This window comes from Rattus norvegicus, chromosome 7 (assembly GCF_036323735.1).
Source record: "Rattus norvegicus strain BN/NHsdMcwi chromosome 7, GRCr8, whole genome shotgun sequence".
NCBI classification, from domain to species: domain Eukaryota; kingdom Metazoa; phylum Chordata; class Mammalia; order Rodentia; family Muridae; genus Rattus; species Rattus norvegicus.
In genome coordinates this window covers 111,618,138-111,643,840 of record NC_086025.1, presented here as the reverse complement: position 1 = coordinate 111,643,840, position 25,703 = coordinate 111,618,138, and the positions used below count along the sequence as shown (strand labels likewise).

The 25,703-nt window shown below is 53.1% G+C and overlaps 1 protein-coding gene across 2 annotated transcripts; it reads left to right on the top strand.

The window, feature by feature from the left end:
* Positions 1-8,711: 8,711 nt before the first annotated feature.
* On the top strand, positions 8,712-24,696 carry Ift27 (intraflagellar transport 27). Of its 2 annotated transcripts, none has more exons than XM_039078834.2 (7): positions 8,712-9,240; positions 15,133-15,212; positions 16,006-16,065; positions 17,091-17,150; positions 18,551-18,668; positions 19,524-19,633; positions 24,443-24,691. In XM_039078834.2, the coding sequence occupies exons 1-7, from the start codon at positions 9,207-9,209 to the stop codon at positions 24,536-24,538; spliced, it is 558 nt and encodes a 185-aa protein (XP_038934762.1). In that variant the 5' UTR covers positions 8,712-9,206; the 3' UTR covers positions 24,539-24,691. The 2 variants fall into 2 exon arrangements, with proteins under 2 accessions (XP_038934762.1, NP_001123967.1); NM_001130495.1 differs by having other exon boundaries at positions 8,905-9,240; positions 24,440-24,696.
* The last annotated feature ends 1,007 nt before the right edge of the window (positions 24,697-25,703 follow it).

The following is a 25,703-nucleotide window of genomic DNA, read 5'->3' as shown; positions in this document are numbered from 1 at the left end:
GTCGCGGGTGAGGAGATGGTTCAGGAGTCAAGGGCACCGGCCGCAGAACACTGGGTTCGGTTTCAGCACCCGCATGGTGGCTCACAAACATCTGAAACTCCAGTCCCAGAGGATCCAATGTGCTCTTTGGGCCTTTATGGGCACTGCAAGCACATGGTACACTTACAACATTCAGGCAAGGAAACAACAACAAAACAAAACAAAATCCAAAAATATTCACACAAAATAAAAATTGAAAATCTTTACTAAGGTGGATAATGATTGAGGAAGACATGTGATGTCAACCTCTGGCTACCATAGGTACAGACCTACACACACACACACACACACACACACACACACACACACACATACACACACATATACACACACATACACACACGCACAGGAACACATACACATATACACACACACATACACACACATATACACACATACACACACATAAACACACATATACACATACATACACACACATACATACACACACATACACACACTTACAGACACACGCACACCAACACATACACACATATACACCACATATACACATACACATACACACACACACACACACACACACACACACACACACACACACACAAAACATTCCCTGAAGAAGCATGCCCCCCAGATCTGCAGATCTGGGATCATAACAGGAATAAAACTTAGGTAGATTGCAGATGGCATTCAGGTAAGGGTTTTGTTGGTGAGGATACCTGGATGAGAGTGGGCCTTGAACCAATGACCCGACAAAGAGTAAAAGTGAAACCCTTGTGGGAGAGGGCTGTGTGATCTGGAGTTGGAGAGTAAAAGGGTCACAGCCACAGCCCAGGATGGCCAGGAATTGCTGGAAGCCGGCAAAGGCAATAATGTGCTTCCTGGGAGCCTTCGAAGGGAAGGTGGCCCCAGTACCTTGATCTCAGACATCTGAATTCCAGAGCCTAGACCCTCAATTTCTGTCACTTAAGGAAGCACATTTGTGGTCATTTGTCAGAGGAGCCCTGAGAAACTAGCAGGCGAGGGAACGGGCGTCATGCAAGCAACAGCATCTTCACTGAAGGACGAAAGCGTTCTGTGGCTACAGACAGGAGTCTTCCAGATGACTGGGTGGCAGTAACAGCCACATTCCCAGTGCTCCTTAGTGGAGGACTGTCTGCTCCTGCTTCCACAATCTCAGGTAGGTAGAGAGGTGACATAGCAGATGCAGAGACGTTCCCTCCCTCACTTCCCACCCTAAAGACCCCAGCCTACTTTGTGAAGGCTCTTGATCACTAGCTCTGAAGCCCTCACAGCCCAGCAGGGAGCCAGGGGCTGCCCCAGTGGAGAGCCTGCCATGGATACTGGGCAGAGAGATGGATTTAAATGCAGCAGCTTCCTCCTTACAGCTGGGCTATCCCCCAAGTCGCTGCCCAGGCAAATGTACCAACATGGGGTGGAGGTCCCAGCCCTTGCTCCTGCCACTCCCCAGCTTATCAATCCCCTCCCTAGAGGTGCTATGGGAACCCCTTCCTTGCTGAGGGTGAACTTGGAGAGGCCCCAGGTCAAGATGATGTTGATCTCTGGGCTCACCCCAGAGCCCAAGAGTCTGGATGGGTCTCAGCCCAGATGTGCTGTCACCTAGGTCAGGACCCTCCGGGGAAAGCAGCTAGTTCTCTGCAGTGTCTATAGGACTGGAAGGACTCTGCAGCCGACGAACCAGCATGGCAGTAGTTCCGACTTTGCAGGCTTTTGACAGTCATGCTGGGAAACAGAGAACGTTCTATCACATTCTGTATTCACCGCAACACCCACCGTGCGGACTTGGCTGCTCTCCAGCAAGAAGCCAGTTCCCATCTCTGATTGCTCCAGCTTCTCCAGGTCTCAAGCCACTTGTCACTCTCTCTCCTCTCTCCTCTCTCTCTCTGTCAGGCTCACATCTGTGAACTCTCAAGAAATGAGCAGAGAACGATCAGTTCTGCAGATTGCTCTGGAGAAGGTTGTCTGGCGAGCCGCTGTGGAATGAGAAATGGCAGTGCTTCGGCTTCCTTGAGAAAGCCCACACTGGAGCAGGGGTCAGCTGCAGAAGGGCTGTTCCCCAGTTGTCACAAGCCTCCGCACTTTGTCAACAAGGTTAGAGAGACCACTTTCACGGCGTGGGGCCAACCTGAGAAAGGCTCTTTCAGAATGTAGATGTTACAGAGACACTCAGTATTTTATTTCTGCCTAAAAGGCATTGCGCCTGGGTCTCACATTCCTTGCAAAGGAAGCTTGCAGTCTTTGGAGAGGAGAGAGTCTTTAGATTACGAATTTATCCATTTGATTATTCATTAGTTTTTAAACAGGGTGTTCTGGAATTGTAGCCACCTGTCTGGAGTTTACAGGGTCACCCTATCCCCAGCACTGGGCTTACAAGCCCTCGCCATCACACCCAGATTCTTTTTGTGGGCTCTGAAAGTGAACTCAGACCCTGAGTATCCAACGGAGTTTCCAAACTGTAGATCACCAACAGAGCCACCCCCAAGCCCTTGTGTTTCTGAGGCAGGCTCTGGTTCCTGGCTCCCTGATGTGTAATTTGTTTCTAGTCAGACTCCAAATGTAATCTCCTGACATAAAGGTCCACCTGCTTGTCCCTCTGCCACCTGAGAGACCCAGGAATGTCCCTTTGGGACACTTGGCCTCAGAAGGTATAAACAGAAGGACCTTCTCTCTCGCTAGCTCTCTTTACAGAACTTGACAGGTGCTATTGTGGGAACTCACAGAAGAGCTCAGAGGTGCAGGGACTCTGAAATGTTCTGGAGGCTCCAGACATCCCGACCTCACCCAACCTCGGTCAATGTGCCTAGCCAGTCCCATCTCTCCGTGAAGGGCTCTCGGCTCTGTCCCGTGGGCCACCAGCAGCAGGTGTCTTCTTAAGGCTGCTGTGTGCCAGCCACAAAGGCCCCTTTGAGGTGTTGGTGATAACACTCCAAAGTTACCTGGAGGAGGTGACTGGCCTCCATATGGAGTCAAAACCAGTGGCACAGCACTTTATAGTTTGCAACACAGGGAGCTGTCAGGCTGCACCGTTATAGAAACTACTGGAGAGGGCAAGAGGCTTTTGTGTGCATTCCCCCTTCTGGCCATAGAAGCGGCCTCCTGTGCGACAATCACAGAAAGACTGTGTTCAGCATGGGGGCACTCAGGTAAGAAGGATAGGGACAGAGCCCTAGAGAACTGTCACTTTTGGAGTGGGGAGCCCCACCCTTCCCCAACACATTGGAGAAACAACAGAGTGTGCCAGCTGCCAGTCGGGAATGAAGCTCTGAGTGGAGTGGGATAGACTGCACAGAGGCCCTGAGGCTTCCAGTCAGCTGGTCCCAGGAAGCCGACATTCCCAGACAGAGAGCAAAGCACTGAGGGGTGGGCCACAAGGCATGAATAGAGAGGTCAGAGGACAGCTTACAGGTCCCAGAGATCAAACTCGACGTCACCAGGTTTAGCAGCAAGCCTCTACCCTCCCCTACCAGCTCACCCCGAATGCCCCTCTTCCCACGCCCTCCAGCCATCTCACTGGCACTAAAAAAATGTGTAAGGATGACACTGGCTACTGAGTGGAAATGGGACAGCAACGTCAACAGTGGATTTTAAGAAAGTGAGAGAACACAGCTTGCGCTGTTTTTAGGAAGCCAAGGGACAAGCTAAGATGGAGTCCAAGTAGTTTCAGGTAACCGGCAACAGCCAGTCTGAGCAGGGTGGTGTGTCCTCCAGACTCGGGACGTTATGGAGTGTGAGGGTATCGCAAAAGGAAGAAGAAAGAAACGCACTAAAGAAGAGTTTACTTTGTTGTAGTGGAGTTTGGCCTCTGACCCATCTGTGCTATTTGAGCCCTCTGAACATAGCAACTCAAACTTTATGCACACAGCACAGAAAGAGACCAGGATCTGGGGTACATGCCGTGAGCCTCCAGGGCAAGCCAATTGAGTTATCTGCGCACCACCCGTCTCCTAGTCCCTCACCCACCCAGGAAAGGGCACTGAACATAAAACGTTCTGGCAGAGCATGTCTTGGCGTTCACAGATGAGCCGTCAAAGGGCTGTTAAAGAAAGCCTCGCGTGACTGGAGAGGTAATTTGCTCAACTTTAAGTAAAAGACGCTCCAAAGCCGGGAAAAGCCAAGAGCCCTTGGCGCCTGCCTGTGCCTGGCGTTTTCCCCAGCGACTGCTGCCCCCTGCTGACCAAATCCGCATATGGCAGCCTGCCCAACAGGCCGGACACACAGCTATGGGCTCTCCTACTTTGCATTCAGAACACAGGGGAGGTGAGTCAGACCCGCAGCCTCTGTTCTTTATTGAGATGTCCACTGCCAAGCACTGCACCAGCAGAGACACAATCAAGTGGGCCCGCACGAGTGCCAGGCACACAAACCTCAAAGGTCATTGCCACAGGGAGCTTCGCACCAGATGCGGCGCCCTGCCTTACAGCCAATTGTAACGCAGAGCATGCCTGCCGCCTCAGGCGGCCCCCCAGGAGACCCATCATGTCCCAGGCTGTTTATGAGTTTTCCTGCTACACATCTATGTTTTGTCATGGGAACAGGTAGACCAAAAACTGAGCTGCTGGGTCTCAAGGGACAAGGAGAGAGAGAGAGAGAGAGAGAGAGAGAGAGAGAGAGAGAGAGAGAGATATTTTCAGACCTAAGCAGTGTGGTCCAAAGGATTTCCATTTTAAATCAGTAGCCTTTTCTAAGTGATCAGTTTCTGTCCATGAAAGAGTTTGACCCCCAAGGGGATATTTAGCAATGTCTGGAGACATTTTGTTATTGTCTGCAGAGGTGTGATGATCTGGGTAGCTGGTGGGTCAGAGATGCAAGCTCACATAGCTCCTCACCCCCAAACAAAAAGCCCCCCCCCATATTAAAGTATCAACTGTGCCCAGGAGAAGCCTGGTACAACGGCACATGGTCTCCTTGGGGGTGCTGCAGGAAGTTGCAGCCAAGCTCTGCTTTACTGATCCCTGTTCACGAGACCCACAAAGTCCCTGCCTTCTCTGCTCAGCACTGCCTCTGACCTGCATGCTCCAGAGTGAATGAGTCTTAGTCTCCAGAAACCGTTCTTCCCAAAGTTCAGTCTAAACTATACCAGGCACGCCTCCCCCGCAACGGTCTCTTTTGTACCCAATTTTACTACTTTACTGTGCGTGTGTGAATGGACCGTAATGTCATCCAGACAGAGGGAGGGAGGACCCTGAGCTGTTCACTGTGAAGATGGAGGTGCCCGGGCTGTGCAGTGGGCCTAAGCAGCCCGCGCCTCCTGCCCAGAGTGTGGCAGCTGTCACGGACTGGCTTTGTACTGCAGCTCACGTATGCTGCTGTCCGCTCTGTCAGGAGTCCCATGACCCCAGATTGATCTAAAGGTCCCTGGGAACAATGTGTCAGCAGCTGCCTCTCAGATCCACTCTCAAGCAAAGACCTCTGTGCCCCTCTTCCTTGTCAGCATCCACAGCCACACCTCAAGTTTTGGAAGAAGCACTGTTAAGCCCTCATCTTCAGTGCGAGGATTCAGCTCTCGCTTAGAGTGCAGTCAGGGGAGAGAGGAGCCAGACCCAGACCCTCCCATCTGAATGATGGCTGCACCCCTCCCGCTGGCAATATTACCTGTGTGAGAACTGGAGTGAGAACGGGTGCTTGTTGGCTGGGGGCATGGCTCAGTGGAAGGAGGTGCTGGATTCAAGTCCCAGAACCACAGACAATAAAGAATAAATCAAACGAGCAATTAGTGCTTGTCATATTACCAGAAGGTAAACCCTATGAGATTCGTCTCTTCCAAAACATCCCCTGAGTGTCTCACCATGCTGGAGACTATTCTAGAGGCCCATGACCAAAAGATATTAAGTGTCTCTTCTAGTGAAGCTGACCTTCAAGGGGAGAATTCTGCAAAGCACCATGTTACATCCCTTCCACAGTGGCCAATGCCGGGAAGACAGCACAGTAAAGCAAGGAGACATGCTGCCGGATGGAAAGAAAGTCTTTCCATTGAATGCCTAGGGATGGACTGCTAGGGACATGCCACTGGGACTGCGATCTGAAGGTCATGAGGGACAGAGCCCTATAGCCATGCTAGGAACATTAAATGTAAAGGCTCTGGGGTAGGAATGCTGTCGAGGAAAAATTCAGCACCCCTGACACCGCCTAAGAATGGCTGCTCGCATGTTAGTGGATACTGAAATTGCCCAAGGTTCCAGGGAGGCTCATGGGTCACAGGATGTGAGCAACTGTGGTCCTGCCCTACATCTTCCCTTACCCAACACTGACTCCAAATGTCTGTAGGCAGCCTTCTTGGTCACCTGCCTCCCCGCTGGGCTTACTGGCTCTGCTCTCTGCTGTCCACTCTACGCTTACTAAGTAGTCTCTAAATATCTATAGGTTGAATTCAAGGAAGGCGCCACCTGACTTTCCCAGAGAAACATCTCTTCATTCAGACAGGACAGAGAGAGCAGAGAAACTCTGCTCAGGTCCAGTGTGGCAAATCAGATTGTAGGGGTTTGTTACAGAAGCATAGACAAAGGTTCCCAGGGAAGCTTCGTTAACTGTGAGGCAGCAAGACCTCCTACAGTTTCTCCTGAGACAGGCGCCTTCTCAGAGAAACAGTCCCTCTTCCAGTGTTCACGATCAGAATCCTGGGACCCAGAACAAGTGAGAAAGCAGCAGTGGGGTGGAAAACTCCGCCTGACCAACCTACAGCAGCAGTGCTGAGCCAGCACGGTGGACACACACTCCACTACACCCCAAAGACTTGTGTGCTAAGAGCCTGGCTCCCAGAGCAGGGGTGATCAGAACTAAGAATTTTAGGGGAAGTGAGTGGACCATTGGATCTCTGACTTCATCAGTGGACCGATCCATTAATGGGCACTGTCTTAGTTAGGGTTTTACTGCTGTGAACAGACAGAATGACCGAAGCAAGTCTTATAAAGGACATTTAATTGGGGCTAGCTTACAGGTTCAGAGGTTCAGTCCATTATCATCAAGGCAGGAACATGGCAGCATCCAGGCAGGCATGGTGCAGGAGGAGCTGAGAGTTCTACATCTTCATCTGAAGGCTGCTAGTGGAAGACTGACTTCCAGGCAGCTAGGATGAGGGTCTTAAAGCCCACACCCAGGGTGACACACCTACCCCAATGGGCCACATCTTCTAATAGTACCACTCCCTGGGTCAAGCATATACAAACAATCACAGGTAACTAATGTGATGGGCTACTGGAAGGTGACTGGGTCCTGGGAAATGAAGCTAGTTGAAAGAGAGTGCAACTTTGGGGGCATATCCTGGGAACTATTTCTTCCTCTCCTGACATGAGGCTATATGTGTAAATGCTGGCATTGTTATGGTGTTCAACCAACTGGCCCAACTAAGTTATCTTAGTCAGGGTTTCTATTCCTGCACAAACATCATGACCAAGAAGCAAGTTGGGGCCTGAAAGGGTTTCTTCAGCTTACACTTCCACATTGCTCTTCATCACCAAAGGAAGTCAGGACTGGAACTCAAGCAGGTCAGGAAGCAGGAGCTGATGCAGAGGCCACGGAGGGATGTTTCTTACTGGCTTGCTTCCCCTGGCTTGCTCAGCTTGCTTTCTTATAGAAACCAGGACCACCAGCCCAGGGATGGCACCACCCACAATGGGCTGGGTCCTCCCCACTTGATCACTAATTGAGAAAATGCTTTACAGCTGGGTCTCATGGAGGCATTTCCTCAAGGGAGGCTCCTTTCTCTGTGATAACTCCAGCTTGTGTCAAGTTAACACACAAAACCAGCCAGTACACAAGCCTTTTCTCTTTTAAATAGTTTCTCTCAGGAGTTTTGTCACAGCAACCAGCCCCCAACGCGAGGACACTTGCCTACTTTCTTTACCCATGAGTTGGTTTCTATCTATTTCAGAGGTCTAGAGGTCATGTGCCTTGCCCAGCCATATCCTGATTAGTGACAAAGCAAGAGAGGCTCCCAGGAAAGTCAGGTGGCATTTACCTGGAGCGACACCAGGATGGCATCCCTTCGTCCATAACAGAGGGAGTGGACTGAGAGGAAAGCACAAATCCGCTCAACAAAGTAGGCGTGTCCTCCCGTCCATTAAGGTATTACATCAAATTAGGCCTATTTTAGATTTTTATATTTTAGTTTAGTTTAGCTGATACATAATGACATAAAGTGGTATGTATTTACATATGAATATATTGTACGAGTTTCCATATGGGCTAAGGTCTCTACTTTCTTTGTGAATATCCCGCCTCCTGTCCTGCTTCCGAACGGTGCACAGCAAGGGTCCCGTCCGCAGTTGTTCGCTGTGCAAGCGAGCAGAGCCTTCCTGTTTCATCTACATTGTTAATCTCCTCATTGCTCAATGTTGCACATTCTTCCTTCCCCAATATTTCAGTTTTTAAGGCTCATAACATGCTTGGGCTTTAAAGATGGCATTTTGGTTCTGGACAAGAAGCAAAGGTTAGGTCTGTGAATGTTTCGTTGCATCTGGGGTCCGGGAATGGGACTAACAACACCGAAGACCCGCGACTGCAGCTTCCTTTACTGCGCAGGCGCCTTTACAGCGGCATCGCCCCGCCCCAAGTGGACGAACCCATTCACAGGAAGAGGGGGTAAAGTGCCACAAATCCCGAACTTTTCGCGATGGTTCAAGCCGTGCTCTGGCCAATCAAAAAGTCTCCTTAATCCCCGCCTTCAGCTGCATCCTGGTTGGGTTGCCTCTCCAAAGACACTAGGAGGAGCTCAGAAATGATTGACATCATCTAAAGCCAGTGGCTAAGCTGAGAGCAGTTAAAGAGCAGAAACCTCTCCGCTTTGTCCAGCGGAGGGAGACGGTTTTTCCCCGCCTCCTTCTTCTATTGGGTCTCTGGAGTCTTCGAGCGTTTGATAGCAACCAATCAGAGAACAATATGGAGGGAGGAGGCGGGTTGATGATAGTTGCCAGGAGCCTGTTTGGCGCGACTCCTGGGACCAGTGGACTAGTGGTTGTGTCCCAACTCTTCTGCCGGGTCCAAGGCTGGGCTTGGGACGGGTTCTGCTCCGCCCCATCGGCACCTTTGCAGGCTGCCTGGGGCCTGAGGCCCTCTGTCCACCCAACCCTAGCACCCGGGCCACCATCCATCCCTTCATCACGGCCTCAGGCTCTGGGGTCAGCTGCCCCGAATCCTAACCCCCTTTCAGCCCCCACCCCTCCACACGTCTCTGCTAGTACCTGGTTACTATGGTGAAGCTAGCGGCCAAATGCATCCTGGCAGGTGAGTAGTAAATGTGCTTGAACGCGTGGTCCTAACTCAGGCAGTTTTGGTTCACGATCGCGTCCACTGTCTGTCTCCCTTAAGAATGGCTGTGGTGACCAACAGAGCAAATTCTAGAAGGTGGGCGGGGGCGGAGTGGGGGGGAACGGCACTACACTCCCCCTCCCCTAGGACACATTTGTAGATGCAGCCGCGTCCCGGTCTCCCTCCCATATTTTGAGACCACCTTCACCAGACATACTTAAAAACTTGAGCGAATATTTCAGCACAAGCATGGACTATATCCCAGAGTCAGGGGTCAGCGATGCTGGTCCCACTCCCTCTAATATCAGGAAGATGGGGTGAGGTGGATTACCGGGTGGCACAGTTGAGAGCATGAACTTGGAGTTTCCCCCGAAAGTAAGAAGCTTATTGTTGTTGTCTGACATAGAAATAATCAGCACAACGTGCAGAGCATGGTTGAGTAGTATATGGATAAATGCAGAGTAAGTGAGTTCGTGGTGCTCACACCCGTGGGCTTGTCTTGAGTCAGTCTGAACATTGGGAAGACTATATGCTTAGCTTGTAGTCTGGTTAACAGCAGAGCACATGTGTCTACTGAGTCGACATACATGCCAGTGTCAGTTGGGAGTATTTCATTTAACCCCCTTGCCACAGCACACCCGGGTAGGTTCTGTGTGGTCCTGATGTGACTGGGTCACTGAGTGATGTTGCCATGGGTAAACAAACCCCCAGTGAAGGCTGTCCACCGCATTCCCAGGTCTCCTGACTCCAGAGCTCTGCCTGTGGGTCAGAAGTGTTGGCTGCTTTTTTTTTTTTTTCTTGTTGGGACAACATACTGGACAGGAAATAGTTTATTGTGGTCACAGGTCTAGAGGACTGTCTATCATGGTGGGGAAGGCATGGTGACGAAAATGAGAGGCAGGCTGGCCACATGAAGCGTGAGCCCTGGCCCTTAGCTCTCTTTCTCCCTTCTATTCAGTCAGGAGCTCCAGCCCAAAGAATAGTGTCACTCGCCCTCGGGGGCGGGCCTTCCCACCTTAACCTAAGCTAGATCATTTCTCACTGGCATGCCTAAAGGCTTGTCCTCACTTCTGTGGTGACTCCTCATTGTAATCAAAAGATTAGCAACAGTGGTGTCTTTTGATCTTTATCCTATAGAGTAAGAATGGGGGTAGGGAAACCATACCCATAAATGACTTTTCTCATTTGAAACCAAAAGCATCACCCAGAGAGAGGAGTGAGAGTTGTTGCTCAGGCCCTAGTGCAGTAGAAGGAAGCCTGGCTCTGTGGAGAGTCTGTAGTTCTCAGCGCGCCAGGGGAGGCAGTGTGGTGTAACAAAAGCAGCCAGTCCTTGCCCAGCTCTGTGGCTTTGGACAGTGTTCAGCTTCTGCATGGGTAAGTTGAGGACATTCTTTTTTTTTAAATTAAATTTCGTCTTAAGTAGGCGGTTCTGCCTGCTGTTCTCGGCTTGCTCCTCCTTAGCTGGTTAGCTCTCGAGGAGGTCCTGTGGTGATCCACTCTCCTCAGACTTGCTGTGTGCTGGTGTCACATCACACCCTCACAGCCACCAGCCAGTCCTCATGTAAGGTGAGGCAAGGAAGCCCCAGAGCAGTGAAGACACTTACCCTCCACCACACAGCAGGGCTGTGTGATTCAGACCCTGGGTCCAGACCCAGGCGATCTGCTTGGTTCCAGTCCTCCTGGCACTGAGCCTGTCACATGATTCCAGTCTCAACCAGAGCCATTAGGGGCTCCTGGCTTCCACCCCAGTCTGGTCCTCAGTCTACAGCTTCTGGTTAAGGCCTCCAGGGACCAAGAGACCTGGTCAGAACCACATTTCAGATTCTTAATCTCCATGCCTCCCTAGCACACATGCACACAACCCTTCCCCCAGCTTTTTCTTCTCATCCCTCATAGACCCACGTGTTCTCTCACGTGGCTCCCGTCCACAAGGATAGTCACTCAGCAGATGTTTATTGAGAATCTACTATGTTGAGTCACCATGCAAGCTGCAGTCGGCCCTACGCCCTCACCAGGAAGAACCCAGATGTGCAAGTGTGAATCGTGGGTCCTTCGTGTGTCAAACTTTGAGGAGTGTCTCAGGCACAGCTGCCGCTTCTTTTGAGATGGAGAGAGAGGGAGCACAGTTAACAGGCATCTTTGTTTTATTTATTTAACCAACAGCACCGTGCACCAGATGCCGGACACACTGATTCATTAGCTTTGGCAACTCTTTGAAGTGGGTACCTCACAGAAGCTGTTAGCCCATTTTACAGATGTAGCAAAGTGGGCACAGAGGCCTTAAGCGGCACCGTTACCTAACACACAGATAGTGTGGCACTGGAGTCTGACCCCAAGCCTTTGCCCTTTGGGGGGATGCCCATCTGTCTAGGTTTGTGGGGACAGTGGTCATGATCCCCTGGAGTGTAGCCAGAGCACCCTGCCCAATTATCATAGCGGCCCTGGTGAAGAGAAGAGAAGGAGAGGTGGCCTCGGAGGCCACACAGAAGCCAGTTGAGCTTTACACAGAGAGAGAAGACAGGATTCAGACTTGGATTAGAAAGAGGAGAGAGGGGGCTGGGGATTTAGCTCAGTGGTAGAGCGCTTACCTAGGAAGCGCAAGGCCCTGGGTTCGGTCCCCAGCTCCGAAAAAAAGAACCAAAAAAAAAAAAAAAGAAAAGAAAAGAAAAAAGAAAGAGGAGAGAGAGAGAGAGTGAGTGAGTGTGTGTGTTCTGGGGAGGGGTGGGGTAGGGGTCCAAGGAAAAAGAACAAGCATACCTGTCCAGATTTTCTATAAGGGACAGCTGGAGACGGTTGGAGTGGTCACCTAGGAGTTGACTGTTAGAGCTATGCATGCTGTGGACAAATTGGAGGACCCATGGCCATTCTGTTCAGTGACTGTCTCTCTGTGTGAGGCTGAGGTGGGCTTGGGAATTAGTTCCTGACTGTGAGAGACCAGAGTCAGCCTGCAGGAGCTGCACACAGCAGTAGTGCAGAGCCAGAGGAGGCCACTGAGCTAGGTGCAGACCTCTGGGGAGGGGCGATGCCTGGCTGGGACAGCACTCAGTTCAGTCACACTAGGGCAGTGTTAGCATGTGACATGTTGCCACCAGGACCTGTTTCTTCTGGCAGGGGACTCAGCTCAGCTTCAGAGCCAGGCGCAACCCAGTCCATTTCTGTGTTCAGGACAGATGTGAGTCCCATGTCCTCGAGATGAGATGACATCAATGGCTGCCATGTAGGGGCACTGGGATAGTCAGGTGGACAGAATCCCCACCTTCATGATTGGGCAAAGAGTAGCCCAAAGAGGGGGCTCCCAGCTCTACAGATAATGTGTGAGCTCCTGGGGCAACATTGGGTAGTGGGGCAAGTGCCCAAAGTGTAGGCTTGAGAGACAGCCCAGAACCAGAAGGACTAGAAGGAAGACAGCAGGATGGGGGAGGAGGTGGTGACCTCATCCTCGGAAAAGCAAGAATGCCCGGTCCCCACGGCGGAATGGTGAGCAGAAAGAGATAGCTGGAGAAATCACTCCAGTCTGTGGTGAGATGCAGCCATGGCTATGGACAAGCAAACTACAGAAGACAGCGGAAGTCCCCACAAGGACTGGAAACACAGCCAGTTTGGGAAGGAGCTGGCCTAGGACAGCAAGGGTCAAGGAATGAGAGAAGCCAGGGCTGTGGCTGTAGCAGTAGCAGAGCCCTCTCCTCACATGCACAAGGCCCTGGGCTTAATCCCAAACTGAGGAGAGGGGAGGGGCTAGCTGAGGCAGAAGCGCCAGGATCAGAGCTCGGAGGACAGACCCCAGCAGTGCCCACCGCTGGGAAACTGAAGAGGATGAACTCATGGGGGCTGAGGAGCAGGCAATGGCGGCAAGATAGAGCCTGTGCATGGTCCCCACAACCACAGGACGGAGGGGGTGGGGCTGGGGCAGTAGAGGATTGTGGCCAGCTACCACCCCATCTAGAGAGTTCACTAGTGAGAGCCCAGGAGTGGCCACGGGACTTGGCAGTTAGTTACGAGGTCACTAGTAGCCTCACATGGTGCCTTCCCTAGGCACTCCGGTCTTCCAGCCCTGGCCACGGCCCTGGGGAACCCCTGCACCCAGCATCCATGTGGGCTCACAGGCTCTCGAGGTTTCCCCTGCTCCCTTGGATGCTCTGCTTCTCAGCTGTTCTGTTTGGCTTTCCGTTTGTCATCCTGTTGCTCCTAGAGTGTGTTTATCAGTTCCCCCGCCTCTCCACGCTCAGATCCCTCCTCACAGCCCACACAGGAGTTCCGCTGCCAGCCTTGGTTACTGGCAGTCAGCAGAAAGATTCACGAAATTAACCAAAGCCAGTCTGTGGGGAATCTCCCAGGGAGAAAGAGCCAATTTCCTCCCAGGTTTAGGAACAGAATAGATGTCAGGGTGACGGTGACTTGACTCCCCATCTGGAGTGAGGGGGTCAACGACAAGTGTGGAGAAGGAAATGCTGGGATATATACCCCGGGGTAGGTGGGATCTGTAGGCTCCGGGAGGCCACAGTGAAAAGAGCCCGAAGGTGGTATTTGGGGTAGTCAGCCAGACCAGCCCAGTGAAGCAAGGCAGCATTAAAGCAGCTTCTGCGAGCCTGGCTGTGTTCACCTGTGACTTCAGTGGGGACACAGCATGGGAGGGGCAGAATGAGAGTGAAGGGCTTGTGAGGAGAGCTTGGGCCATGGCTGTTCCCTTCTAAGAAACACCAGCAGGAAATCAAGTCCTGCATGGCTCACTCGGCCCTCGCAGAGGTCTCATCCACATGCCACCGCAGTCACGTAATTGTCTCACAGAGGAAGATCACAGGTGGGAAAAGTCAAGCGCGTCAAGATCCACTGTGGAGCAGACAGAAGACAGAGATTGTTTCAAATGCTGGGAATCAAGAAACATGGAATGGGTGGTGGTGGTGGTGGCGGTCACCGTCGTCACCGTCACGGCCCTGAAGGTCAGGAACACGAGGAAGCATGTGTCCTGAAACACCTGGGCAGTGGAGTGAGAATCAGGATCCTGCTCTAGAGGCAGGAAAGATATGTGGAAAGCAGCCACGTCAGTGGAGGTCGGGCGGGACAGCAGAGAAAGCAAGGCACCCTGAGCCGTCCCCATGACAGCCCCAGATGAGCTCTAAATGAAACCACTCCCTCTTATTTTGGAAAAGACTCAGATCTGATCTGGGCCTGAAAACCGACAGGAGACCTGGTTTCTGATGTGCGGGTTCCTGGAGCTGTTTCTTGAACAAAAGGAAGGAAGGGCACAGCTGGGCAAAGTGGCCATTGGAAAATGACTAAAGGTGTGCGTGTGTGTGCGCACGCGCGCACGTGTGTACGCACTTTCCTAAGTCTAGCAGCACAGCGTTCACCTGGCAGGTCAAGATGGAGTACATCACTTGAAAATGAGATTTCTCACGGTGAGCGCAGCCTCTTGACTTCCTTACTGCCAGCGCAGAGGAGGGAGCAGGCAGCGGCTCAGCCAGGTGGGGTCTCAAGTCGCTGCTCACCCCTCTTTGCAGACCAGACTCGAGAGTAAATTGGAGTTGGAAAGTGACAGTTTCTCCACAGGGCGTGCTTTGGTGGAGGAGTGTAACTTCTGTTGCCAAGGCCCTCCCTCAGCCCTGTTACCACTACCTTCTAGGTCATTCTTCTAGTTGATGGGGCTATGAGGTTTCTAGAAACGTACTCTGGCTTTAGATAAGCTTTAAAGACAGATCTCCCGGACCAGTTGCCCTGCCGGCTACCTCTCTGCTTCCCACGAGAGCTGTAGACATTTCCTCTGAAAACTCAGCAAGTTTTCTGGTTCCGAGGCAAGCACTCTAGAATAGGAGGAGGGTCTCGTGCCCAAGGGGAATCCAAGCAACGACTTTTCTTCTGCTCTGGCCTCAGGAGACCCAGCTGTAGGCAAGACAGCCCTGGTGCAGATGTTCCGCAGCGACGGGACCCATTTCCAGAAGAACTACACTCTGGTGAGCTGGGGTGGAAGAGTCCTGAGCTGGCCACTATGTAATGAAATGTGGTGGTTAACCATGAGAGGGGGGACTTGGCAAGATCCCTAGAAGATGCCCTAAGTGGCCTGAGAGAAGATGAGGAAATGGCCACTTGGAGATCCAGCCTCCACTGGCCACCAGTAAGGGACCAACCAGGATGCCACATGGTTGCCAGGAAGAGTGGAGGGCAGGGACTTGTAACCACAATTTTGACTACTTTATTGGCTTTTTTTCCCTACCGCCCTTCCCCACCCTTATCCCTTCCAAGCCCCCAACACTAAAAAGGAGAGAAAGGTTAGAGGGGAAAGGGTTCTGGTTAGGCTACTTCCTGTCGATTAGGGGCATTGAGTTCCGTGGAGCAAGTCCTTTGCCAGGACATCAGCAAGCAGGAGCAGAGGGAGCAGCAGCCTCCTCTCTCAGGCTCTGGCGTTTTCTTACCCTCTGAAGAGGCTCCAGAATTCCAAACGTAAACTGTCTGCAGCTGGCAAAAATCACACCCTCGCCAGAGCATGGGGCAAATCATAGCTGCTGTGGACAATCTGAAGCAGCCCCACATCCCACACCTGGGATAAAAACAAAACTATATATATTAACATAACATGCCTATATTTTTAAAGAAACTAAAATTCTCACTACAGGGAGTCGGGAGGCCTTGAGGGCCTCTGACTTCTGCTTGACTGGGAAGGCCTCTGCAGGGAGGTAGGGACTTGCCTCATTCTGATTGTCCCAGTGTGGGGCCCTCTAAGGCCTGTGATCTTCGTGTCCCCTGCAGACAACCGGAGTGGATTTGGTGGTGAAGACAGTGCCAGTTCTTGACACAAATGACAGTGTGGTGAGTGGTACTCTTGCCCTGAAGCCAGGGCACTCGGGGCTGTTCCTGGGGCCTGGGGTTTCCTCACCGCAAGGACACAGGGAGCCTCGGAGGGAGGGCCTGGGGTATGGGGGAGGGACTGGGATGCAGGCCTCAACAAAAAGAACTTGTTATCTTTTATCTGAGTTCTTAATTGGATCCCTCCAAAGACTCCCACAGCTCATAGAGGGAGACGGGCACAGCATCATGTCTGGCCACTCCCAAGGAGACAGGGTCTGTCGCATTCATCGGAATCTTAAGGAGACCTCTAAGCAAAAAGAAAGGCACCGACGCCCCCAGTGCCACAGGAACAGCTGACACAGGAAACACACTGTGCAGGGCCAGTCCATGGAGCAGGAAGGGACCAACCAGGATACCGTAACACGACGGTATCCTGGATTTACAGCCAGGCAAGAGGTGCTACACCAGGGTGGAGCTCAGGGATCTCTGAGGGAGTTTCAAGCAAGCAGCAGCATTTGGGAGGGTCTCCAGCTGGGCTGGGAAGGCAAGGTACAATGTGTACAGAGCACATGCTCACTGCCTCAGAGCAGTGACAGGCTGTCCTACTTTAAGCACCTCCCCCAGGTCTCCTCAGTGACCTCCTTTACCAAGAGTCGTCAGACGATCTGAGAGGCCATTTGGTTACCAAAGCACAGAGTGGCCTTTTGGACACCAGAACACTTGTCAGCCTGTTACCGTTCTGTCCTGCCAGGTGGGCAGTCAGCTTCCCCCGAGATTTTTTGTGCTCGAGGTTGGGAAAGGTGAGCCACCTGCTACGCGCAGGTCGCACTAGGCGGACGGAAGCTCTACCTCTGCCTCTCGGGCACTTTAGACCGTTCTTGCCATCTCCCTGGGGCCTCGGAGAAGGTAGGGCACGTGCAAAGGCAGCCATGCGCATGGGCGCGTGCACTCTGCCCGCACGCAAGCCTCCTGCCCAGAAAGCTGAGTGGGAGACTTGGCCTGACTCTCCCCGAGCCCTCTTCTGACACAAGCTTTTCTGGTTCTAGGAACTTTTCATCTTCGACTCAGCCGGCAAGGAGCTGTTCTCTGAAATGCTGGATAAACTGGCAAGTAGTGTGTTGATTTTCTTTTTCCTACTCCACCTTCACTACCCCCTTCTGCTCAACCCCCTTGTCCCTGTGGCACTCCCCATGGGGATGCCCTGGGACCATCAGAAGCTGCCAGGCAGGATCCTTTAAGGGACATCCCTCCCACTGGGGCTTTGAGCCACATGGCAGATATAGATGTTCCTACCTACCCATCACGGTCAGTCCCAGCTCCAGAATGTGCCAGGAGCCATGAAGCCATTCAGTCCTTGTAGCTGCCACCCCACCCCCGCCCCCCGCTGTTTTTAATAGCTCTTTGTGAGCGTCTTTCAGTCCCCCCCCCCAGCTCTCCCTCCCCCCAAGACAGGACTACTGATCCCTTCCCCTCTAAGGAGACCTAGAGCCAGAAACGAGGCCCTGCCCTTTCTACCACACCAAGAAGAGTCATGCATAGCATCGGGTTTATTCTGCTGGACTGGCCTTCTGAGGAGACTAGAACGTCGTACTCTGCAGGCCCCACAAGCTTCCCTGATATCCCAGACAAAGCAGGGCCTACTTGTACGGGAGAGTTTAGTACCCACAGCCTATGCATCAAAGGGAGCCCTCACGGCCCAGACAGGGGCATCCCCTGACCTCATCCAGAGCAAGTGGCAGGATCCTTAGGGACTCAGTGTCCCACCACCCCTAGGCCAACATCCCTCAGCCCCAATGAAGTCCGGCTCTTCATTGGATGACCGAGCCTCTTCTGGGTGTTAGTGTGCATTAGGTTGATGGCAACCCCATACAAGAAGCCAAAGCATCCCCAGGTTTTTAAAAGCCCGCCCTCATGAAGAAGACCCAGGGACTAGGCAGTGGAGGAAGGCGCTTCCTTTGCAGTCTGCAGTTTGGGAGACCGCCACAGCCTCCTGGTAGCAGGCTCCCAAAAGAACTGTGGTGCGTGAGTAAGTAGAACCATGACAGAAAAGAGAGGGGCTTCTGGGTGGCAAACAGCCCTGTCCTGCCCAGCCTGACTGCCCCTGGAGCCGGTCACATGGGCCAGTCAACATCTTCTCTGAGCCGTTTGCTTTGGCTACAAAGTGAGACTCTCCCAGACAACCTTACTGACTGGGGCATCTCAGTGATTCACAGGCAGCTCCTGATGAGAGGTGCCTGACAGTCACTGCCATCTTCTGGGCAGGAATTCCCCAACCCAGGTTTTCACGCCACCCCCCTTCCCATGGGAATGCTTGTCCCTCATAAGTGCCACTGCAACTGGCCTCCCTTCATTCTGTGGTGACCTGTGACCACCTGTGGGTGGGACAGTTTCCCATCTCACACCCCTCCCTCAACCCACCTCCCCGAAAGCCCATTTTCTTCCCCCAGCCCCCATCCAAGAGTCCCTGTCATGTCTCTGAAACGGGCCTCTCCTGTCTCTTGCTTAGTGGGAGAATCCCAACGTGCTGTGTCTCGTCTACGATGTGACCAATGAGCAGTCCTTCATCAGCTGCACCAAGTGGCTGGAGAAAGTCCGGTCTCAGACTCCCGGTATCTCCCTCCCAGGTATCAGCGGTAGATGGGCCTTTCTCCAACCCCGCCCCCGTCCTTCAACTCAAGGACCTCAGGTCACCTCGCAAGCCACTGTGGGAGTGGGACAGGAGCCTGAATCTCTGACCTCAGCGCCCTTCACTGTGCCCTTGCTCAGCCTCTAAACGGTCTTGAAAAACCTCCCCAAGCCTGGGGGAGGAGAGATGATGCCACCCACCAGGCAGAGTTGGGAGAGCTGAGATAAGAAGGTGCCACTGTGTTCTGGATGGGTGTTTTCAGAAAGCTAACTCCAGGGAAGAAGCCCTCATTTTCCCCAGTACACTGGGCACAAGTTACATTCCAGCCCGGTTGCCACTCCTGCACGCTTTAAATCGGTTTCTTTCTCATCCCTGTGTGAGATCAACAAATTCTCCTCATTAGAGGCCAGGGAAAGCGGCCTCCAGAGACTGGGCTGAGAAATTAGCTCAGCCGAGGCAGCTGGGAACGGAGCTCAATTACCTGAGTCCCTGACTCCGAGCCCAGGCCCAAGATTAGCATTAATGACCACGTCCGGTGTTGGTTCCACGAGCTGAGAATTAGCACAAATGCTGCTCTAAACTTGATCCAGGCCTGCCCGGTGCTTACAGCCCCAAGGAGGTGAGGAGCACAGATATATTTTGAAGGCATTCGACAGCTCTAAACTGAGCTGTATGTGCACAGCAAAGCCAGTCTGTTTTCTGTGGCCCTCGGGGACCTTCCCTGCTGCCACATACCCCCCTCAAGTGGGCAGCTTGTGTCACTTGATATGTCACACGTCCCTCTCTCTGCCACTGACCTCCCACCCATCCTGCCACCTCAGAACCCAATACTGTGGTCATTTCTTTCGCATAGGTGTTTTAGTGGGAACGAAGACAGACCTGGCTGGCCGACAAACAGTGGATTCTGCCCAGGCCCAGGCGTGGGCCCTGAGTCAAGGCCTGGAATTCTTTGAGACATCTGTGGTGAGCACCCCCACCCTCTGAGCCACCGTGAGGGGTGGGTGGGGGGCTCTGTGCCAGAGGTTTGATCATGGACTGGGATTCGTCAAGTGGTTCTGCCACCAGATGCAAAATCTAAATTAGAGCTGGTGCTCACATGCTCCCCTGGGTCTCTGCTCAGTGGATGGCATGAGAGCCCTCTATGCGGCACCGTCAAGCAGGGCTGGCAGCCTATCCTGGGCAAAGCTGTGTGCATCTCTCTTGGGAAGACGTTGAAGTATGTGGGGGGTGGGGGTGGCATTTCCATGACCCTTGGGCTCTGAGAGCTCCGAAAGTCAAGCCTACTGGGTAGTTCTGAGACAGGAATTGGCCCCCAGTTCCAAATGCAGCATTGAAGTGGAAAAAGAGTGACCCCAGACCCACATGACCAGGGCACACCCAGTCCCAGGACCCCCCACCGTCTCTCATACCCAGTGTCATTTTTGAGACTCAGAATGGCAGGTCACTGGTACCATCAGGGCTGTGTAACACAGTGAAATGCCTTCTTACATCTGGAACCCCGAAAGTTGTGGCTTCCGGCCACATGATTCCGATGACACCAGTCAGATCCCCACTCCGTGTCTCCCACCACGGGCATGAGGACGGCAGCCGCGGCCCTCGCTCAGGAACACTGCCAGAGTCCTGTTAGGCCCGCAGTGGCCGTGTCGTACGCGGTCTTATCTTAGGGTCTCTAGACCCAACCATATGGCTTTCCCAAAAAGTCAGCGGGGATAGTGCATACCCAGGCGTCACCTCCAGCTGCAGGCTCTGTCACGCCTACAGAGCAGCCTGAGCCAGGGAGCTGTTAGTATGTGGATGTGGGCATCGACAGTGTCCCTCACTGGCACACTTCCCCAAACAAGGCATAGCTGTCAGGGCAAGAAGCTGAACCACCTCTGGGACCCTGGGCCTGGGACGCACAGTGTGGGGTCTCAGCTCTTCACCTGTAAGCACAGGCTTAGGAAGCTGCCCTTTGGGGATTATCACGCACACGAATGAATGGAAAACACTTCCACACAAAGCCTAGTGCCAGTGTTTTAAAACAGCCACGATCCCTTACTCCTTACTAAGCCCCAGAACCAGTGGCTGGTACAGAGGTGGACATCACCCCATCTCAACCGATTATCACAATGCCGGATTGGTTCAAATGAGAGCTACTTCGGGGAACTCCCGGCTTTGCCAAGCCACACAGCCTTACAGCTCTAGCAGGGGCTTCCCATCCCCCACCCCCACCCCCGCCTTCTTCAGTCACCCCCTCCCCCAACACCCCATATTTCCTAGAAATTAAAACCCACCCCAACACATCAGTCAGTCACCCAAAGCTACCGGTCAGCTCCCCTCAGGTGTCGGGAAGGATGCGCATAAATTCTGCTTGAAGAGGCTGCGGTTGAGCGCTCCGTATTAACTGTGCGAGTTAACTAGTCCCCCTTGAGTTGCTGCTAACAGGAGCACCATTGGCGGCTCGGTTAAGAAAGCCGTAATTAAAAAGGGACCATAACCCGACACGGTTTGAGATGCTGCCAAGCCTATCCCCTCCTCCCCTCTTCCAAAGTGCAGCAGCCTCAGGGAGAGGCCTCCGTGGTCCTTTGGCTCTTAACTCTTAAACATCTCTCCAAGTCTTGGCATTTCCAGCCCACCCTGTCAAGTCAAAAAGGAATCCTTTAGTTTAAAGGATTTTCAGAACCAAATCAAGACCCACTGTTTATCACTACGGGTGACATAGAGTTTAAGAGCAAGGTTGAACCCACGTCTCCATGAGGAGGCCCACCCTTCCAGGCAGCAGAGGGCAACCGGACAAGGCAGCTGCGTCTGTGTCCGCTGTCCTGTTACCAGACAGGCTCAGAGAGGCCTCGAGTCCCTCCCTCGATGCACAGGTAAGGAGAGGTAGAACCAAGATCAGAATGCAGCCCTGTCCACCTGGAAAGTCAAGTCTCCCAGAAGTTTGAGCCCTTGCCCCCCTCAGCGGACCTGCTTGGGAGCTCTTGGCGACAGAATTGTAAGTCAAACCAAGAGCTAGTCTGAGCCTCCTCCAAACATCGCCTCCCAACAGCCTGCTCTGTCAGTGTCCAAACTGTGCACAAGATGATAATTAGTCATCGGATAAAAGGGCTTCTGTCGCTGCCGGGCCCCCTTAATGCGTTTGGAAAATGGTTCAATTTCTGTCTATTTCCAGCCTCTCTGTGGTGTCTGTCAAGGCTCCTGGGCATTGAACTCCTTACGTTTTTATGATGGGTTCTCCCAGCTAGTGCTTTGGAGAGCTTTTGACTCCGTCTAAAACCCTCCCACAGGGTCTCACCACCTCCTTCCCTCCACTCAGTGCTTAAGGACACTTTGGCTGGGAGGGGGAGAGAAGCTGTGACATTGACTGGCCTTGACATGATGGCTGCACAGGCAGAAGTGAGAGGCCCAAGTCCCCGTGTGGAGCCTCACCCAGGGCACTCACTGGGCAGCAAACTGCCCACCTTGCTCAGCACCCTCAGCTCTGTGCCCTGCCGCTGGCCTTCCTGGCCTCTGGGGTGGGTAGAAGGACTCTGCTGCAGCCTGGCATATTGAGTAGGAAGGTGTGTGTGCTGCACCTCTCCTGGCTGGGCTGTGGCCAGGAGGTAGCCTGTGGCCAGACTTTCTCCTGGAACACATCTGTCTGCTGTTTTGCTTTGGCCTTTTGACCTCTGTCAGAGCTAAGTAAGGGACTCATCTTCAGTCCTCCACAAAGAACCCTAGTGGCCACAAGGATGGCACTCCACAGATAGACCTCAGCTCCACCCATCACAGGTCATGCAGCTGTCCGCACGCTCTTTCTGTCTCTCAGTTTTCCCTATAAAATCTATAACTCCCCCCGATTGGAGACCGAGGAGGCTCGCATGCACTGGAGCTCGCTGGGCAGCAGCCCACCTTCCTTGCTCAGCGTGCTCCCAGCGCTGGGCCCCGTCCACCTTCTGCAGCGCGCTCTCTCACTACACTATGTTCAGCGACTCCCCCAACTGCCCTTGCTTCTCCCTGGCTATGGGGTCCAGGAAGCTCTCTCCCCCAGGCCTGGTGCACTCCTGTCCTCTTTACAGCCACACCATAAGACAGTCACCCGCTTGGGATCAGGGTACACTGTCCAGCTGGGGCCACTCCACCCTCTTGGCTTCATCCACTCCTCTGTAAAGTGTGGCCACACTGACTTCTGGGATGTTCCTCCCGCTCCATCAGGGACACTTCAGTGCCTCTTATCCGGGCTGCGCCTTTGCCAGCCACTGAAAAGCTTTCAGATGGGCCCTTGTAGGCTCTTAGCTGTAGCTCCAGTCTGCAGTGCTCCAGTCTGCAGTGTGGTAGGTTCTATCTGCCACTTTGTTCTTTAAAATGCCCGGGCTACAGTATGGTGGTGTGTGCCTCTAATCCTACCACTTGGGAGACTGAGGTGGGAAGATTAAGAATCCGAGGCCAGCCTGGACTACATATTGAGAAGCTCTCTTAGAATGATGATGGTAGTGAGTGATGAGGTGGTGGTGGTGGTGGTGGTGGTGGTGGTGGTGGTGGTGGTGGTGGTGGTGGTGGTGGTGGTGGTGGTGGTGGTGGTGGTGGTGGCGGCAGCTAGGGATGTGCCTCAGGTGGTAAAGTGCTTGTCTAACATGCATAGCACTCTTGAGTTTGATCACCAGCACCTCGGTACATACCTGTAATCCCAGAATTCCAGAGGTAGAGGCAGGAGGATTAGAAATCCAAACTCAGCCTTGGCTGTAGTGAGTTCCGGGCTAGCCTAAACTACATAAGTCCCTATCTCATGAAACAAAAGAGCAGCCTGAGAGACTGGCTCCTGCCTTGGGTCCTATGGTGTTACAACAATCGGTCCAATTTAAATAAAAAACAAAAAACAAAATTTGAGGAACAGGAACACAGACAGGAAAAACAGGCACCCACATTTCGGGTGAGTAGTGGCCACAGTGTCAGGAGGGTGCTGTGTGTGTGGTGTGCCCTTTCTCCTGACAGGGCCTTGGAGGGCCACCATTGACTCCTCTTAGATGCAACCTAAGGCAAGGTCCTTCATCTTCCTGATCCTTTGGACAATAGAAATGTCCTCTCGGCACCTTTGGCCATGAAGAGCAAGCGTTCACTCCACCTCAGTCAGTGCTACCCCAGGGCCCAGGGATGAGGAAAACTATCAAGCCATCAGCAGAGAGCCAGCTCTGCACCTTCTGTGGGGTCAGAGATGCCCGCCCCCGGTGGGAGGAGCCATGCGTTCTTGCTGGGATCTGGCACCATCCTGGAGGTCTCAGCTTATTCCTTCAAAATAAGTCTATTCCCACTTGGTCCTGCCGGCCACCCCGCTGGCCTTCCTGGCCTCTGGGGTGGGTAGAAGGACTCTGCTGCAGCCTGACATATTGAATAGGGAGCTATGTGTGCTGCACCTCTCCTGGCTGGGCTGTGGCCAGGAGGTAGCCTGTGGCCAGACTTTCTCCTGGAACACATCTGTCTGCTGTTTTGCATTGGCCTTTTGACCTCTGTCAGAGCTAAGTAAGGGACTCATCTTCATGTCCTCCACACAGAATCCTAGTGGCAACAAGGATGGCACTCCACAGATAGACCTCGGACCAGACCCTGGCCCTACCGATCACAGGTCATGCAGCTGTCCGCACGCTCTTTCTGTCTCTCAGTTTCCCTATAAAATCTACATTGCGACAGCAGATGTCCAGACAACATGAAGACGTTCTGCCACCAAGTGTCAGGGACCCGAAGGGAGAGAAACCTCTATCTAGTAGGGGCTTGCTTCCCCAGACCAGACTCTCATGCCTTTCTCCCTTCTTCCAGAAGGAGATGGACAACTACGAGGCCCCATTCCACTGTCTGGCCAAGCAGTTCTACCAGCTGTATCGGGAGAAGGTGGACATATTCCATACCCTGGTGTGAGGGTCCAATGGACTGTCCCACAGGACTGGCCACGCTGGGCTGGGCTAATGCTGTTAGCCCAGCAGACCTTCATCTTTCCAGGACACAGAAGATGGGATCACCTGGTACTTCTCAAAAATCACCACAGCTTTAATAAAATGAGAAAGAAGAGCAGGAACGGCTTCCGCTCTTATTTGGGGGCTGTGCCTTTCCCACAGCTCCCCCCAGCCAATCGCGGGCACACCTGACTCGTTTCTGCCTTTCGTGTATAGGGCCTGCCCACTCTGCAGGCCCCCTGTAGGCCTTCAGTACAGAGGGCAAACCCCAGGCTGGTTTGGAAGTAACTGAGCTGCTGCAGCCCCAGGACACAGAAGCACCCTCCAGGAACCACACTTCCTTGAGAGGGCTACTGTCCCTGGGAAAACAGTAACCCCTACCCATTTCTCTGGGTGCCCACTGCTCAGCACAGGATTCGGCCAGCCTCTCCCAGCTACACTGCTGAGAACCCTGAGTTCTGAGAACCAAGAGATGGCCTCTTCCTGTAAGGGCCACCTCTCCACTAAGGGGCTGGGCAGCTGTGTCTTCCTCTGCATTGAGCTTTCTGTGCTGTCACTGCCCCCAGATTAGTCCTGAAACACCATCTCCCCCTTTAACTCCCCAGAGAAGGCCTGCCCACACCAGAACTGTGGTTACCGACTGGTTCCAGAGGCCTCCTGGGAATCTGTCTTCCCTGGAGACCCCTACTTCCTCCATGACCCTCTGGCCCACAGGGCTTTGTCACCTCCTGTCCCCAGTTGTCTATATTACGGGACAGTGTGTCGTGCCAACAGCAGTGGCTAAGGGTGTACAGCCCCTGGTGTGTCCCCATGATAATGGCCATGACGGAATGGCTCTGGTTGCTGCCGGTGACCCACCACGTCTCTACATGAGCTAAGCACATTACATGCATCCACCGATTCTGTCCTTACAGCATGGAGTCTGTTAATATCCCAGTCTTACAAATGCCAAGCTGGAAGGAGAAAATTAAGCTCAGCCAAGGGGCAGCAGAGCCAGAATGCTGACACCAGAGCCAACAGCTCCTAGTTCCCCTCCTTCCTCCCCCTGAGCTTGGCGGGAGCTATGGAGGCCATGCTGCCTGCAGAGGGGGAAGGTCAGACTTCTTGCCAAGGTCTCAGGAAGGAGAAAC